At 39.5% G+C, this 15379-nt stretch overlaps 1 protein-coding gene across 1 annotated transcript in view; it reads left to right on the forward strand.

Moving 5' to 3' along the window:
• eefsec (eukaryotic elongation factor, selenocysteine-tRNA-specific) overlaps positions 1–15379 on the forward strand; it is a 148403-nt gene that overhangs the window by 43160 nt on the left and 89864 nt on the right. Inside the window, exons 3-4 of the mRNA XM_007890349.2 lie at positions 196–292; positions 1382–1546. Of these exons, the coding sequence (XP_007888540.1) occupies positions 196–292; positions 1382–1546 (262 nt within the window). The remainder of the gene's footprint in view (positions 1–195; positions 293–1381; positions 1547–15379) is intronic.

Raw genomic sequence — 15379 nt, forward strand, 5'->3', positions numbered from 1 at the left:
AACCTGGAATGTGTGTCCTTGATTTTTTTTCTTAATGTATGGATATTGGTTTCAGTCTCCTGGGATACATTGCAGCAATGTCATGATTATGAACAGCCGAGAATTAAAAAAAAATCAGCCCAGTCCAGCCAACTTCTGGTTCTGATGGTACTGAGAGTGAACGAATGTTTCAGTGGTTCCTTTGTTTATTTATAGGTTTAATGGGTGCCCCATAATCCCTGTTGCTGCTAAACCCGGAGGACCTGATGCTCCAGAGACAGAGACTGCACAGGGCATATCTGAACTCATTGAGGTAAGCCTATCCGAAGAAGCCCTTATAGGGGCAGTCTGATGGGCAATTTGCAAGCCCTCGTAATCTACTCACAAATGTGATACTATTTCAATAACGCATTTTAGAGAGGCCAGAAGGATGGAGCGTGCCAGCGATGTCAGAGGGGAAACCGATACCCCATCTTAGGTATATCTTAAAGATCCCATGACATCTTGAAAAGAGAAAGGAATTTCTCCTGGCGTCAATCTTCTTGGCCAAAAATGGCTGCCATATTTGCTTACATAAAACATTTTCAGCACTTGACTATAATTCTGAAGTCCTTTGAGATGGTTTGTCATGATAAGGTCCTATAATAATACAAGTTGCTTTGTTTCTGTAATAGGATTTTGATTGACTTATGATTCAGTGCTGCTCCCTTTCCTTTTCTTGCTCTTCTGCAAAAGAAGATGCAGAATGCCAGTTTTCATAAAGCCTATTTCAAGAGATCTTTTGATCCTAGAGTCTCCCTCTTTCTATAGGGAAGTGACTGGCTACTCCACATGCCTCTGTTTACCTAGCATAAGTAGGAACCCGTTGTTAATCGATTGGCAGATTGTTTTTCCACGGGTGATATTTCCTTCAAAAAGAAAAAAAATGATTTGGTCACTCAATCCATGACTATTTGTGGGACATTGCTGTGCGCAATTGGCTGCCGTGTTTTGCCCACAAAATATACAGTCAATTCACTTTACAGTATATTCTGTGAAGCGATTTGAGACGTCTCGAAGACATGATAAGGTGCTATATAAAATGCAAGGATTATTATTATTATGGTGCTAAAGTTTTGCATGCAAATTCATTTTAATTGTGCTGGGGTGAATTTTGATTGAAACAATGAAAACATTTAACTGAAACCACCCAGTTAACAATGCACCATTTATATTTTGGTTCCACTTCAGTCGGTAAACCACCAACATGAGATAGACTCTGTACTTCTAAAACCCATTCCGTTTTTTTTTTCTTCATTCTTTGCTCTTCAGTCCTTTTTTTAAAAAAAAATTCCTTTCTCTTTATTCCTCTTGACGGTTCCTGACAGACTGTGTATCCTGTGTGTTTATTTTCTTGTCCCAGCTCCTGAAGTCGCAGACGTACCTGCCAAAACGTGATCCTTCAGGATCCTTCCTCATGGCTGTTGACCACTGCTTCTCGATCAAAGGTCAGGGGACGGTGATGACGGGAACCATCCTCTCTGGGTCTGTCAGCGTTAATGACAGCGTGGAGATTCCATCCCTCAAGGTAACAACCTGCTTATAGAACATTAAGGGTCCTGTTTGGCTTTCTTCTCGGGGAAGGGGAGCGAAGGGCGAGCATTCAAACTACAAACAATAATTACATTTGACTGCAGCCCAGTATTTGAAACCAAGGCGAAGCTTTTAAATTGAGTATTATGCTCAAATTAGATACTGTGTTCTTTTGAAGTTTTCGATCCTCTTTTATATAAAGCATCACAAGTTGTACTAAAATTAATCTTTACGGGTACTGTCCATATAAAATAATAATGTTTGCGTTTGATATAGCGCCTTATCACATCTTCGAGGCATCTCAAAGCGCTTCAGAGAATATGCTGTAAAGTCAATTGACTGTATATTTTGTGGGCAAAACATGGCAGCCAATTGCACACAGCAGCGTCCCACAAACAGTGGTGGATTGAGTGACCAAATTATTATCATCATTTATTTATTTATTTTTGAAGGGATTATTACCCCCTAGAAAACCTACTGTAGTTTAAGAAGAACTGTAGTTGTTCTGACTTTTTGTCTTCCTTTGTTTATCTTCCTTCCCCCTCCCCCCGCCAACTGCAGTTCAATATGGCGAGTGGATATTCCGTGTTGAGGTGGTACACATGTGGAACTCTGTTTGCTTTGGCCACTCTGAGACAATCTCAGATAATGTATTTCTGAGTGAAAGTGTTTCCGAGCATGTCAGACACCTGGCTGACCACAAAGTTGCACTACAAAGTGATAGGTCGCCAACAGGCTCCCCAGATCATGGTTGATAACGAAATGGGTGCTGCGGAAGCCAAGCACTTTCCACGGTGGGTGAGAGAGAGAGAGAGAGAGACTCCCAAGTGAATCACCCTAATTTCATAGAAATCCTCCAAGCTTCCAGCAACAACAACAACAACTTGCACTTATACAGTGCCCTCCACACAGTGCAGAGTGTATCCCCTCACGTCCAAATTGCCTACACTTGCAGCAATTTCCAGCAAAGCTCATTGGATAGGTTTCAGGACTGAGAGAGATCCCTTCCTGATGTACCTCACCTCGCAACCCAAGGCACTGAGGTCAACACTATTATTGCTTCAGCTGAGTCATCTAACTCAGAACAGCCTGAGGATTAAACCTGTAGTTGCCAATTCACATTGTTTGGGGGTTAAGTATCTGTTCAGGTTTTTTTTTCTCAATAATGAACGACGGCCACAGTATACGAACTGAACATTCACTATGTGGTAAATGAAGAATTTCCACATCTTGATGAAGTCTGTTGTATAATTAAAATCTCCATAAAGAATAATATCTGGGTCGCTCTCCAGTTTATAAAAGACATTCTTTACCCCTCCCCCAGCTGAAGAGTTGAAATAATGTTGTGTTCCCGGCAATTGTTGATTTCCAACCCTAATGTTACATCAGTCTCCGTGCATGATTCTCAGAATAGTTTCGCCATCAAATATACGGTCATTTCACTTTACAGTATATTCTGTGAAGCGATTTGAGGCATCTAGAAGACGAGATAAGGCGCTATATCAAATGGAAGGATAATATTATATACTTTGTCAAATGCAAGGATTATTATTATTTATATCACCCACAAAATATACACAATCACATCAATTTACAGCCTATCCTGCAAAATGTTTTGAGACATCTGGACGAATAATAAGGGGCTTTATCAAATGCAAGGATTATTCAATCAAATTCACACTATATTCTGTGAAGCGCTTAGAGACGTCTCGAAGATGTGGTAAGGCGCTATATCAAATACAAGGATTATTAATTTATTATCGCATACACAGGGGTGGGTAGAGAAAATGCCAACTGTGCACTTGTTAACATGTTTCACACTACTGTCCAGCAGATGGAAGGGAAACTTGGGGCTGATTTTGTTCTTGGAAGAACTTAGGTGCGGGGCCAGACCCCTGTTGCAAGATACCACCAGTGTTGAATAGCATAGGAGAGAAAATGAGACAAACCATGGCACATTGCTTAAGAATACCGACTCCAGAAACCATTCTCTCCTACTTGTAAACGTTCCCCCAGCGAGACCTTAACTGACCCGTGTTGACAGCCCTTTCAAGGCCTATTAGGAGTTTCTATTGACCCTTACGGCTGACACTCCAGCCCCAAGCACCGTAGGGACATGGATTGCTTCATATTTAGGTTTCAGTCTGAATTTAAACACTTATGACTGTCTCAACCCTATGCTGCTAGACTGCTTCAGTCAGATTTCAACAGACTTTTTTTCGGTGCTGGTGAGTCCACTGATTGGAAGATTGGGGTGAACCCGGACTGCTGAGATGTATTGCTGTGCATCTAGCCAGCTGTAATTACCATCTGGCAATGATTACTTGTACTAACAGAGAAAAATCATTACATTCTACACTCGTAGCAAAAAAGCCATTAGAGCAATCATAGTTTAGATTTGGTGGGATTCTGTTGGCGCACTCTCGATCTTTGTTTTACTTTGCACTTGTTTTGTGTTTTCAGAGAAATTGACTGTAAATGGAGTTAAATTTTTCCAGCACACAGTGATGAAATCTTGTGCATTTGGTTCTTTTGAACCCATTAATATTGTTTTAACCCATTGCAGCAAGTGCAAGCTTTCTGAGTTGCCTCGCTTGGACAGCCATTGCAGTACAGCTGAAAGATCAAGTCAGTTTTAAGCGGAGGAAAAAAGTAATCCTTGTTGCTTTGATAAAATTGTACTCAATATATTAGGAAGCACCTCTATGGATGTCTATTTTAAAGGACCCATATTGTGTTTGTGTACATGTGTATATGTGTGTGTTGTTTATTTAAGAACTTAAATTACATATTCAAGATTGAGGTTGATGGATTTCTAAAGAATAGAGGGATTAAAGGAATTAAAGGATATGGAGATAGGGTGGGTAAATGGAATTAGGTTAGAAAATCATCCATGATCTTATTAAATGGTGGGGCAGGATCGAGGGGCCGAATGTCCTGCTCCTGTGTCTTATGGTCTTAAGCGCTCAGAGATGCTCCACACACAAATAGCGCTATATAATGCAAGTTGTTCTTGTTATGCTTATTAAGCAGTGTGTGTGTGTTTGTATGTGTGTGTATTGTGTGTATGTTTGTGGATACGTGTATATCTTTCTCTCTCCCCCCAAAAAAACTAAAACCTCAAAGATAATTTATAATCCTTGTCAATGCTCCTGGTTGGGGTCTCCTTGTCCAGTGTTGTGGGTGGAGGAAATTCCAGGCAGATCACATTGTTTCGAAAGGAAATATCCAGTCATCTTCAATTGCGGTAATCTAATTTGAGGACAAGAATTTCCCACTGCAATCACATCCTTTGTTAGAAAACCAGCCAAAACTATGCAAGAAATACTTGAGACAGCAATCTTTTCTCCACATTTACATTGCCACATCTGAAGGACATCCCAGTGTGGGCACTTGCGGACAGTTTTTTTTAGAATGGCTTAGAACATTACGGTAGGGACCATCAGTGAACAATTAGACAAAATTGATATATGTTGATTCTCCCAGTTTTGTAAAGTCTAGATTCTCTAATGTGTTGTCCTGGAGTTTATGGCTGTGTGCAGCGAAAAGCAACTCTTGTATTTTAACTGTTCCAATACTTCAAATTGTAGCACAAAATCAAACTTAAACTATCCAGGTTTACTGTGTTCGTTGGCATTCGCAAATGCTTGAGCTTAATCTCCACGTGAATGGGCTTTTAAGACTGAAGATGGTATTCACCATTGATATCTTGACCGTCACCAGAGAAAGCAAACTTTTATTCTGCTTCAATGCAGCCAACTGATACAAAGGCTCTTTAACTAACATTTAAACTAACGTGACCACAGGCTGATCATTCTATGAGCCGTACCCAGAGGGCAGAGGCGTAAAGGGTGCCTAGCTGCCTGTCTGGATTTCTTTGCTCTTTAAGAAGAAATCACACCAACTGTATACTGTATAAAACATGCAGCAACCGCTTCAGGGCATGTGTGGCTCTACAAGGTAGTCAGTGGGTCTGGAAGATACTGTAAACTGCAAAGTGAGGATTGAGCAGTTTTCAAACATTGTCTGAGCCCCAAATCACAATTTTTGGCGATGTGCGTGATTTAATGATCTTGGCACAGTTTCAAAACATTCCCATTAACCACCTTTGGAGTTTTTTTTCTATTACCATTAGTATTGTGGCTGCTACGTTTTTACATGTAGTTTTTTTAAATTTTTAATTATTGGGAAAGAGTTGTTTTATGACGTATGTTGGACCAGAGATAATATTATGATAATAATAATCCTTGCATTTGTTACACAATAACAGGTCTGCCTCCTGAGAGCAATGGTATTTCTAGTTATGTTATACAATATCTATTCGTCTTATGTTTTTGTAAGTTCCAACTATGTGATGAAAGAAATGTGTCAGTGGAGGTGCAGCAACCAACAGCTTTAACACTGTGTTTCAGCGTCACCCTGGCTCAGATGGTAGCTCTCTTACTCTGCGTCAGAAGGTTGTGGGTTCAAGCTCTGTCAGGACTCACCATCTAGGCTGACATAACAGTGCCGTGCTGGGAACATGCTGCAATGTCCAATGTGCTGTCATTCAAATGAGTGGTTAAACTGATGTTGCTTCTCTGTGTTCAAATGGACATTAATGATCGCATGACATTATTTGAAAGAAAAATGGCATTTCCCTAGAGCTGGATAGTCAAGAGTTTGCACCCGAGCTGGAGATTGGATTCAGGAACTCAATCTGGGGGATGGGGAGCGAGCGGAGCTGGACAAGGATGGGAGTAATAGGCTTGCTGGGGGGGGGGGGGAGTAGGGGGGGTACAAAGGCGTGGTCAAAGAGGAAGGTCTTCAAACCTACCTTGAAGGAGGTGAGGGATGGAGTGAGACACAGGGACTCCGGATTGGGAATTTAGAGAGTGGGGGCAGACAGACTGAAAACCCGACCCCTGATGGTGGGACGGAGGACGGGATTTAAAAGTGAGGATGAGGATCTTGAACTCAATCTGGGGGATGGGGAGTGAGCGGAGCTGGGCAAGGATGGGGGTAAGGCTTGCGAAGCCTAGTGCGGGAGTGGACACAAGCTGCAGAGTTCTGGCAGGTCTGAAGCTTGTGGAGAGAAGAGTTGGGAAGTCCAACAAGCAGAGTTAACGTGAGAAGCGAATGGTATAAGTAATGCGTTTGAATTGCTATCCCTGAGCTTTGCTATGTACTTTCAGGGACAACTGTTGCCTGTCTCTGGATGTTGGGTGTGGTAGGTAAATCCTACAATGAGCTAAGCTGTGTACTGTTTGTGGAGAGAACAGCCATGATGGGCTGTCTCGCCTTTTCACATTCCATCTTCTGTTTTGTTCTGAAGCCATTTCTCTGATGAACACTGAAGAAAACCATAGACCAGAATAGACCAGAAAAAACACAAAGGGAAATTACAACAACAATAACTTGCAAATCCCATGGGGTCATGTCTCGGAGTGCTTGATATGTTATGGTGATTTGATCACAATTGATGGTTTAATGGGATATTAATGCTTAGCTCTTTAAGGAGCATATTCTTTACTAGGCTTGTGTTTTTTTAAAAAAAAGCTGTATGGCAAACAGTGACTTTTCTTGACTGCAACACTTCTTTTTCAAACAAATACTCAATAAAGATGAGAGGTTTTAAAGCAATTGCCCCTCCCCTCCCCCGGCTTAAAACTTAAATTGCCATTCTGACATCTCATTCCACAGCCCACATCCACTTCACAAAACAGCTGGAGGAAAGATGGGAGCTGGCAATAAGAGGGAGGATAACTGAGTTCACGTGATATTTTTAAAAAATCCTGGCACATGCAGAAAACCATCACCAAACGGAACTGAGATTTCCACGTTTGCCGTCTAAACATGGAAATTTTCATGCCTGGAACGGAATGTGCACTCTCTCCTTCATTTCGGAGAACACTAAGCACAGGTTGGGCAAGGTAAAGGAGGAAAGCTATTTGTTAGGTAAAGGTATCAAGGGATATGGGGCAAGGGAGGGCAATTGGAGTTGAGGTACAGATCAGCCATGATCTCATAGAGGGGCGGAACAGGCTCGAGAGGCTGAATGGCCAACTCCTGTTTCTGTGTTCCTCTGAGTTCAAAGTCTTGCTGTGGGGCTTGAGCATACAACCTTCAGACTTCTATAAGGCTTGGGGACCCCCTTCGTTCCCTCCCCAAACTCAGGTGCCCATCCAGTTTTGTCAAGCTTTGAGACATCCTCCCGATTAATGTAAATTGCCATGTGTTGTCAGCTAAGAGCACCCGTTAGGGCTTTGGCTTTCAGGGTTAACGGGAGATGAGTAGGAATATCCTCACACGTCGCCAGTGACCGTGCAGTAGTTCAGGATCAGTAGTGAGGGGGTTAAATAGGCAAATGCAGATGAAACTGTTCAGATAGGTACACCAGATTGCAGACTTCCACTGAGTGAAAGCCGAGCAACAAGATTTGGGTTATTTTCGATCATTGTATCACTGATCTCTCTTTTTTAAAACAGCACATTAACCATTAGTTGATATGAAAGCTTGGTTTCCCTTTCCGATTACCTATTTTGATTTCTACTGCAAATGTGTACAAAAAAATGAATCAAATCAGAATAATGCAATTATTTCACATAGTTTAGCTTGCTCGCAATTTAAAGAATTGGAATTTTATTTTATAAAAAATCTTGTTTGATTTGTTCCAAGGGAAGTTATCCTGCAATTTGTGCAGAGAAAAGGAAAACTAAATCTCTATTTTGAAAGGTGTAAAAGTCAGATTTTTTTTCTCCCTTTTGGTGAGAGAGGCAATTCGGGAAGAATATTTTCTCAATTTGTTTGTGCTTTTAAGAAAAATCTTTAAAACCTTTACGTTTCTTCGTATCTGTAATAACATGAGCTGTTCTTGGAGTTTGTGTGTGTGACATCTGTGTCCCTTTTTTTTGCAATTAAAGTGCAGCAATTTGTTCCTAACTCCACAAGCAACATTAACTAATATCTCTTATTGGAAGGAAGGTCATAAGTTTAATGGTTTGTATTATTCAGAAGCTAAGAGAGCCAAAGGGAAAGAAGCCAGGCAGAGCTTGTTTAATGCAAACCATAAGCTGGAAAGGGAGGTTGTGGCTTTCACTTCTCTCCTAAAGGCAGGCAGGCGACCTGGTCAACAGAGCAGTCTTAATCCCAGAGGGATTGGAGTTGGGAACAGGGTTGGTTTGCTGCATGAAAAAGGAGTCTGAACTTTACTCAAAGCTTTCATTGGAATACTGTAGGCTACATATAATGGTTGAGAGTTTTGAGTTTTTTTTTGTCTGTGGCAGCTTTCAGTAAATCCAAGATAATTGTTGCTATTAAGGTTTGTTTTCACTCTTTGTGAAAGTTTAAAGAATGTACTGAGACTTTGCCAGTAAATTTAACTAGAGAACCGGAAATATGGAAGTAATATGAAAGTTCCTAAAGAAAAGCGTGTCATGTCGTTCATACCTTAATCAGCCCCAAAGATTTTAGATGGTTTAGCAACTACCAATTCAACAACTTCCATAAGCTTTAATAATGTCTGCTTATTGTTTCTTTATTTTTCTCTGTTTTCACACAATACTCCAAGGAGTCGAGAAAAGAATGAAATCTGCTACGTATTGATTTTATTCTTCCCACATTTTGTTTCCTTGTTTGTCACTATGCCTCGCTTCCTGTTTGTAGGGTTAGATGATCCAACCCACGGATTTCTGTTCGATTGCTGCTGTCACGTCTCCGTGGTCAGTTAATGCCCATTTACTGCTCTGTTTGTTTTTCTTGTGATAGATCTCTTGACGTCTGTGAAGCGGTGAAGGCTGGATAATCTCATCCAAATTAAAGCAACTGGCAACTGTAAAACCCATCCGTTCTATATCCCACCGCTCGAGTGTATTTCTTTTAAAATAGTTTTATTTCGGAGTTTAGATAATTAATAATCCTTGCATTCGATACAGTGCCTTATCAAGTCTTCAAGACATCTCAAGGCGCTTAGCAGAATATTCTGTAAAGTGAATTGACTATATTTTTTGGGTGAAACATTGCACAGGTTCAGTGCGACACTGAATCTTGCTTTTAGCGAGGTGGTCACAGAATATTGCCTTTGATTGTTAGCTTCAAATAATCTAATGCCCTATTACACTGCTGGAAGCGGGAGACTGAATCGATTTGCACCATCTGTATTTATATACAGCAGCACAAATTGATTTTCCTGGTAAAAGCACCTCCTCCAGGTGATTTTACCAGTCACTCACCGGCATGATTTACTTCAAGATTGTGACCCGCAAATGGTATTTGTAATGTTTTTAGTGACCATGACGCCATTTTAATGTCAAAGTGACACAAAACGTACAGTCAATTATAAGTGGAGTTAATTTGTGGGAGTTCTAGGTTTACCAGTCACTTCATTTCACATGCTTGTGCTTCTCAATGAATTCTTGCTACCCAGTGCAGTGTAGTGCTGCGTATTTTGCTGACATTCTTGTACAAATGCACTGTTCACAAAACGCCCTGTGATTTTAATTTAGCAAAGCGGGAATGGCTGACTGAAATCTAGGTTAATCCATCCTGTTGTACACTTTGTCGTAACCTAAATATAGCTTGAAGTGATACACAATCTGGAGGCTTGGGGTGATCATGTTGCAGTGGCCTTTGTTGTCCACAACATGCTCAGTCTTTGAAACTCCTTGTTCAAAAGATTGTTTAAGGAAATTGTCTGGGTTATCGAATCTTTAAAGTGCCTCAAATTCATGACCGAGTGATTAAATAAACATTAAATTATTTTCATACAATAATAATAATTCTTGCATTTGATTTAGTGCCTTATCACGTCTTTGAGACGTCTCAAAGCGCTTCACAGAATATACTTAGTGACCAGGACGCCATTGAATTGAATTGACTGTATATTTTGTGGGCGAAACATGGCAGCCAATTGAGCACAGCAGTGTCCCACAAACAGTCGTGGGTTGAGTGACCCTAATTTTTTTGTTATCCCCAGACAGTGATCCACCGATCAACTAACAACCAGGTTCCTACTTATTGCAATGGTAAACAGAGACGTGTGTGTGGAGTTGGGAAACTTGTAGATGATCCTTTAATTTTTTAGAAAAATATCTATTTAGCTAAAGCTATATAAAAAGTTTTACGAAAAGGGAATTGTGAGGATGCAATGACAGAGTCCTGGTCGATAGAGACGGAGTAACGAAGAAGGAAATATGACAGCTAACTGACTGCCCGGACATCTCCAGGGAGTTTTCGCAAAAAAAAGCAAAAATTACTTTGAGAATGTAACGGACAGAAGCAACATCTTCACCACAATCGTACTTTTGGACCACTCAGAAAACATCTTATCTGGTCAGAACTACGACCGAAAGGTTTAATGGTCTTGAAAAAATAATTTCTATTGTTTCAAACGCCGAAAACCTCACTTGCAGATCAGTTGGATAGAAAATAATGAGCTAATTGCGACAATGTTAAATTAAACATTTCTGAGCCTGATTATTCTCCGTGGTGTCGGTGCGTGACTGAGTGCACATCAGTAAGTCCGAGGAAAACGGAAATATCTGCTTATGGGCATAATTTGTAGCTACGCTAAAGGATAGGGACAGTCACCAAGTTAGTTTTCCCTTAATTGTAAGATATATCCTGTGATAAAATTCTTTAAACATTTAGATTGAATTCATTACAATTTCACAACAGGAAGCAGATTATGTGATTTCAAAGTTGGCAGCCAAATGTTTGTCTAAACATGGGCAAACTCATTTCTACATAAACCCCAAATCCATATCTGAATGATTAACTACTCCTTACTTTTCAAAATAAACGAGCATGAGAGTAAAGAAACAGGACACAATATTTAGTATGGACCCAAAATGAACTTTGAACCTTTATTTTGGTAGCGATTGAAGCAGAACTCGTTGGGAGTTTAGCAGTTAACTTATTGTAGCTTGTGGGGGATTAGCTGGGAAACATTTGCAATTATGAAGGAGTAGAAGTCTTCATTTATAAGAGACTTCGGGGAGACGGAAAGGTGGGAGTCCTAAACCAGATGAGGAATTAAATATAATCTGAAACATGAGAGTAAAGCACAGTTTTTCTGAATCATCTTCTCCCCAAAATGTACCATCAATGTTAACCTCCCAACTACAGAATCTATGTTTTAAATAAGGTGCCCTAGCTGTTCGTTTCCTACATATTGTAGCTTTCCTGCAATGCTCAGTTATTCAGAGTTGCATTCATTCAACATCAACTAGAGATGTATTTGTAATGCACGCACACACAATGTGTTGGTCAGGCAACTGACACTTACAAGATGATCTGATGGTGTATATTATAAGAATATTTTAGATGTTCCAGTTTTACATTAATGATTCATCCTATAAAACTTTAGTTTTAAACCTTCTGAAACAAATATGAGTTTGTTGTTTAAATAACCTTCGAATGATGGTGCATAATCATTGCATTCATGAGAAGCAGTTGTTCACTTGAATTTCCACACAATCCTGCATTTTGTAGAGGCTCTTTGTAGGTAGATAATTGGGATAATTGAGACATGATAACAAGCCTTTTTTAAAAGTAGGAATTTTTACAGGTGTCTTCACAACTGGAAGAAATTCTTGTTTTTAGAAGTTTCCAGTTAAATACAGTTAAATAAACTTGTTCTTTCCAACAAATTTATTATTGTCTTTTTAGTGAAATTACTACATGTCTCTTGTGTCTCTGGGGGCAAGTGCAGCTACCCTCAGTAGCAGTAAAGAGGTAAAATTCACTGGGATGTTTCAGCCGAACTTGAAATTATTCTGTGGCTGAGTCCAGGAACTACATTGTGATTTTGGGGTCTAACCTCCCCTTCTAAATCAATAGGGATAAATTCAGCCCGTGTATCTGTGGCTCCATTTATTTTTTTCTTTTTGGGTAATGGGAGTTCATGCATAACTATGAGAATTGTAGTGTGCGAATTGCACGTTGGAATGTACTTTATCTTTGTCTGAAAAATAGTTTAATTTGCCTGTTGAACAATACATCACCTCCTTGTATAAGGGGCAATCCAAATACAGTAGTTATTCATGTGCTGTTTATGTTATTTATTTAATCTCTGACATTTAGGGACTATGATGGTCCAATTGTGCACAGTTTCATTCTAATAATTTTTAATTATGTATATAATTAATCTGCATTTTAATTTAACAGATTATCTATTATGCGGCGCTCAGGGTATTAATTTAAGACCATTTTAAGCGCAATTAATTTTTTTGCTGCTTGAGATCAGAATTTCTGCTTTGGAAATTTAACGTGAACCAACTTTCTACGACTTAATTGAGATTATACAGTATTTTCTTTGAGACGTCTAAAAAGAAGCGCTAGGATTATTAGCAAGGATTATTAAATGCAAGGATTATTATTATTTATTATTATTAGTGCCTACAAAATATACAGTCAGAGAGTTGGGAGGGTGACTGAAGGCACGATCGAAGAGGAGGGTCTTGAGACCGGCCTTGAAGAAGGTTGGCAGGGAGTCAGCAGGTCAGAGAGGTATAAGGGGGCAAGGCTATGGATGGCCTTAAAGGTGAGGACAAGGATCTTGAACTCGATCCTCTGAGGGACGGCGAGCCAGTGGAGTCAGGCGAGGGTGGGAGTGATGGGGTCGCAGAGCCTGGTGCACGAGATTACATGAGCTGCAGAGTTTTGGGTGACTTAAGACTGGAAAAGATGGGAGTAATTTACTGGAGTGATTTTGAAAAGGTTTCGATGATGAATTTATTCACCGGTGCAAATGTCTATAATTTGGTTTAGCTTTGATTCCCAGAAACATTGCATTTGGAAATTAAAGTAGCTATTTTATTCTATATATATATATATTCCTAATTCTATTCCTAATATATATTTTATCCCTTAATATACATAACTTACTTGTGATCTTCTGGAAATATTAATAATAACATTGATGAAGATATTAATAGTGAAATGAAGTTTTTTAAAAAAACAAATTATTAAGTGTAAAAAAATTTTTTTAGAAAGAGAACCTATGATAGGCAAAAATCTAGCTGATAGAAGGTTCAATTTTATACTTTACAAAAGTTTCTTTTTTAAGTTGGAGTATTATGTTGTGGCGAACTCTTAACCGTTCCTTAGTTGCACGTAGCAAAATGAACTGTCCCCTCAATGTTTCGTTTGTGGTTCATGAATTTGTCTCTTATTCTCTGTTCAAAACGTGCTCCTTACCTCTGTTACCATCGTCTCAGTTCTAAACATCGATTCACTCATGCATTTAAATTAGCTTACAATGAGCTGTTCAGATACCGTTTCAGCTATTCCCACAGTGACAAAGAACTCAGAATGGACTTTTTAACCGGGCTGCCCTCTGCAATGGATACCTGAATACACTCACTCACTGATAGAACTGCAGAGAAAATTTGGAGGTTGGATGGGTGGGGGGGGGGGGGTTGAATAAGAGGAGAAATGATATGGTATTTTTGTGAAATTGTAGGTTGTGCTGAGATGCATTTCTGTTGGAACTGGATCTGATGCATTTTTTTTATTTAAGGAAAGACGCACTGATCAAAAATGTTAGGAATGCTGCCTTTTCCTGCTCCCTGAATGAATCCAGGGTTAAACCTGAATTCTGCGACATTTGTGAACTTAAATGTAGATTTTCCTGTTGCTTATCCTGTGTCAGTGGAGAGCCCTACATGAAACATTTTGACGCGAGTGCAACATTATGCTTTGAATCAAAATTCAGGATCTATTTAAAGTGCTGGAAAAAAGATTTAACAAGAGTAATTATCATAATAACAGTAATAATAATCCTTACATTTGTTATGCGCTAGCCTTATCACGTTATTGAGACACCTCAAGACGCTTTACTATTGTAAAGCGTAGTGATTGTGTATTTTGTGGGTGAAAGAGTGTGTTGGTACCATCAGTCCTTTCAGGCTGACCCATGTTGGCACTGCAGTAGTAATGTGAGGTGGTTTCTAGTTTCTTAGCTACAGCTTTCAGAACTTGAGTCTTGTATCAGACAAAGCAGTCACTCAACAAATTGATGTCACAGAGCCTATTGAGATCAGTTGATCCCTTCAAAATAAGATAATCCGCTGCTCCTCATGTAATGATGATTTTACTTACAAAAAAACGTTATGATTGCACGTTTTGTCGTAAATGTTGAGCAACTTGTGTAATTTAAAGAAATCACTGACAATGTTCATATTTGAACGAGACCCACTTTAGATCATATCTTCGATTATTCAAAAGCCTTATATTTTATCCAGAGGTGGATTTTTATTTAAAGCCTGGTAATTTATCCAACTTTGGGACATTGCTGTGCACAGCTTAACTACCATCTTCGCTTACAAAACAGATAGTATACTTTTCAGTAAATCCTGTGAAGCCCTTTGAAACATTCCTCCGACGTTAAAGGCGTGATATCAAATGCAAAGATTATTATTTATCATTAGGTGTCTTGATTTAAATGTTCTGTGCAATCTCGCAATGCTAACTTTAGGCAGGAAGTGTTCTTACTATAAAATGCTCCAGGCTGCTGTTTTGTAAAGAATTGTTTGGATCCTTTCTGCACTAATACCGGTTGTCAGGTGCTAAGGACCAGATGTCAAACAACTTTGCATTTTTAGCTTTGGCGTTTTCGACCGTATGCTATTGTTCGGCTGACTAGTAAAGGACTCGTATTGTTTGACAGTGGTGGAGTATACACTGATTTGTTTCTTGTGGAAGCCTGGGTGGGGTTAACCCGGCTTTACAGAGTGCATAACTTAATTTGTAGAATATAATCATTTTACCTCCATGAAAACTGAGCCTATTTAAATTTCCATGTTTGTCACAATAGTTAGTGTACAGCAGACACAGTTGCTTTCTTAGC

The sequence above is a fragment of the Callorhinchus milii genome, unplaced genomic scaffold (genome assembly GCF_018977255.1).
Source record: "Callorhinchus milii isolate IMCB2004 unplaced genomic scaffold, IMCB_Cmil_1.0 Scaffold12, whole genome shotgun sequence".
Classification (NCBI taxonomy): Eukaryota; Metazoa; Chordata; class Chondrichthyes; order Chimaeriformes; family Callorhinchidae; genus Callorhinchus; species Callorhinchus milii.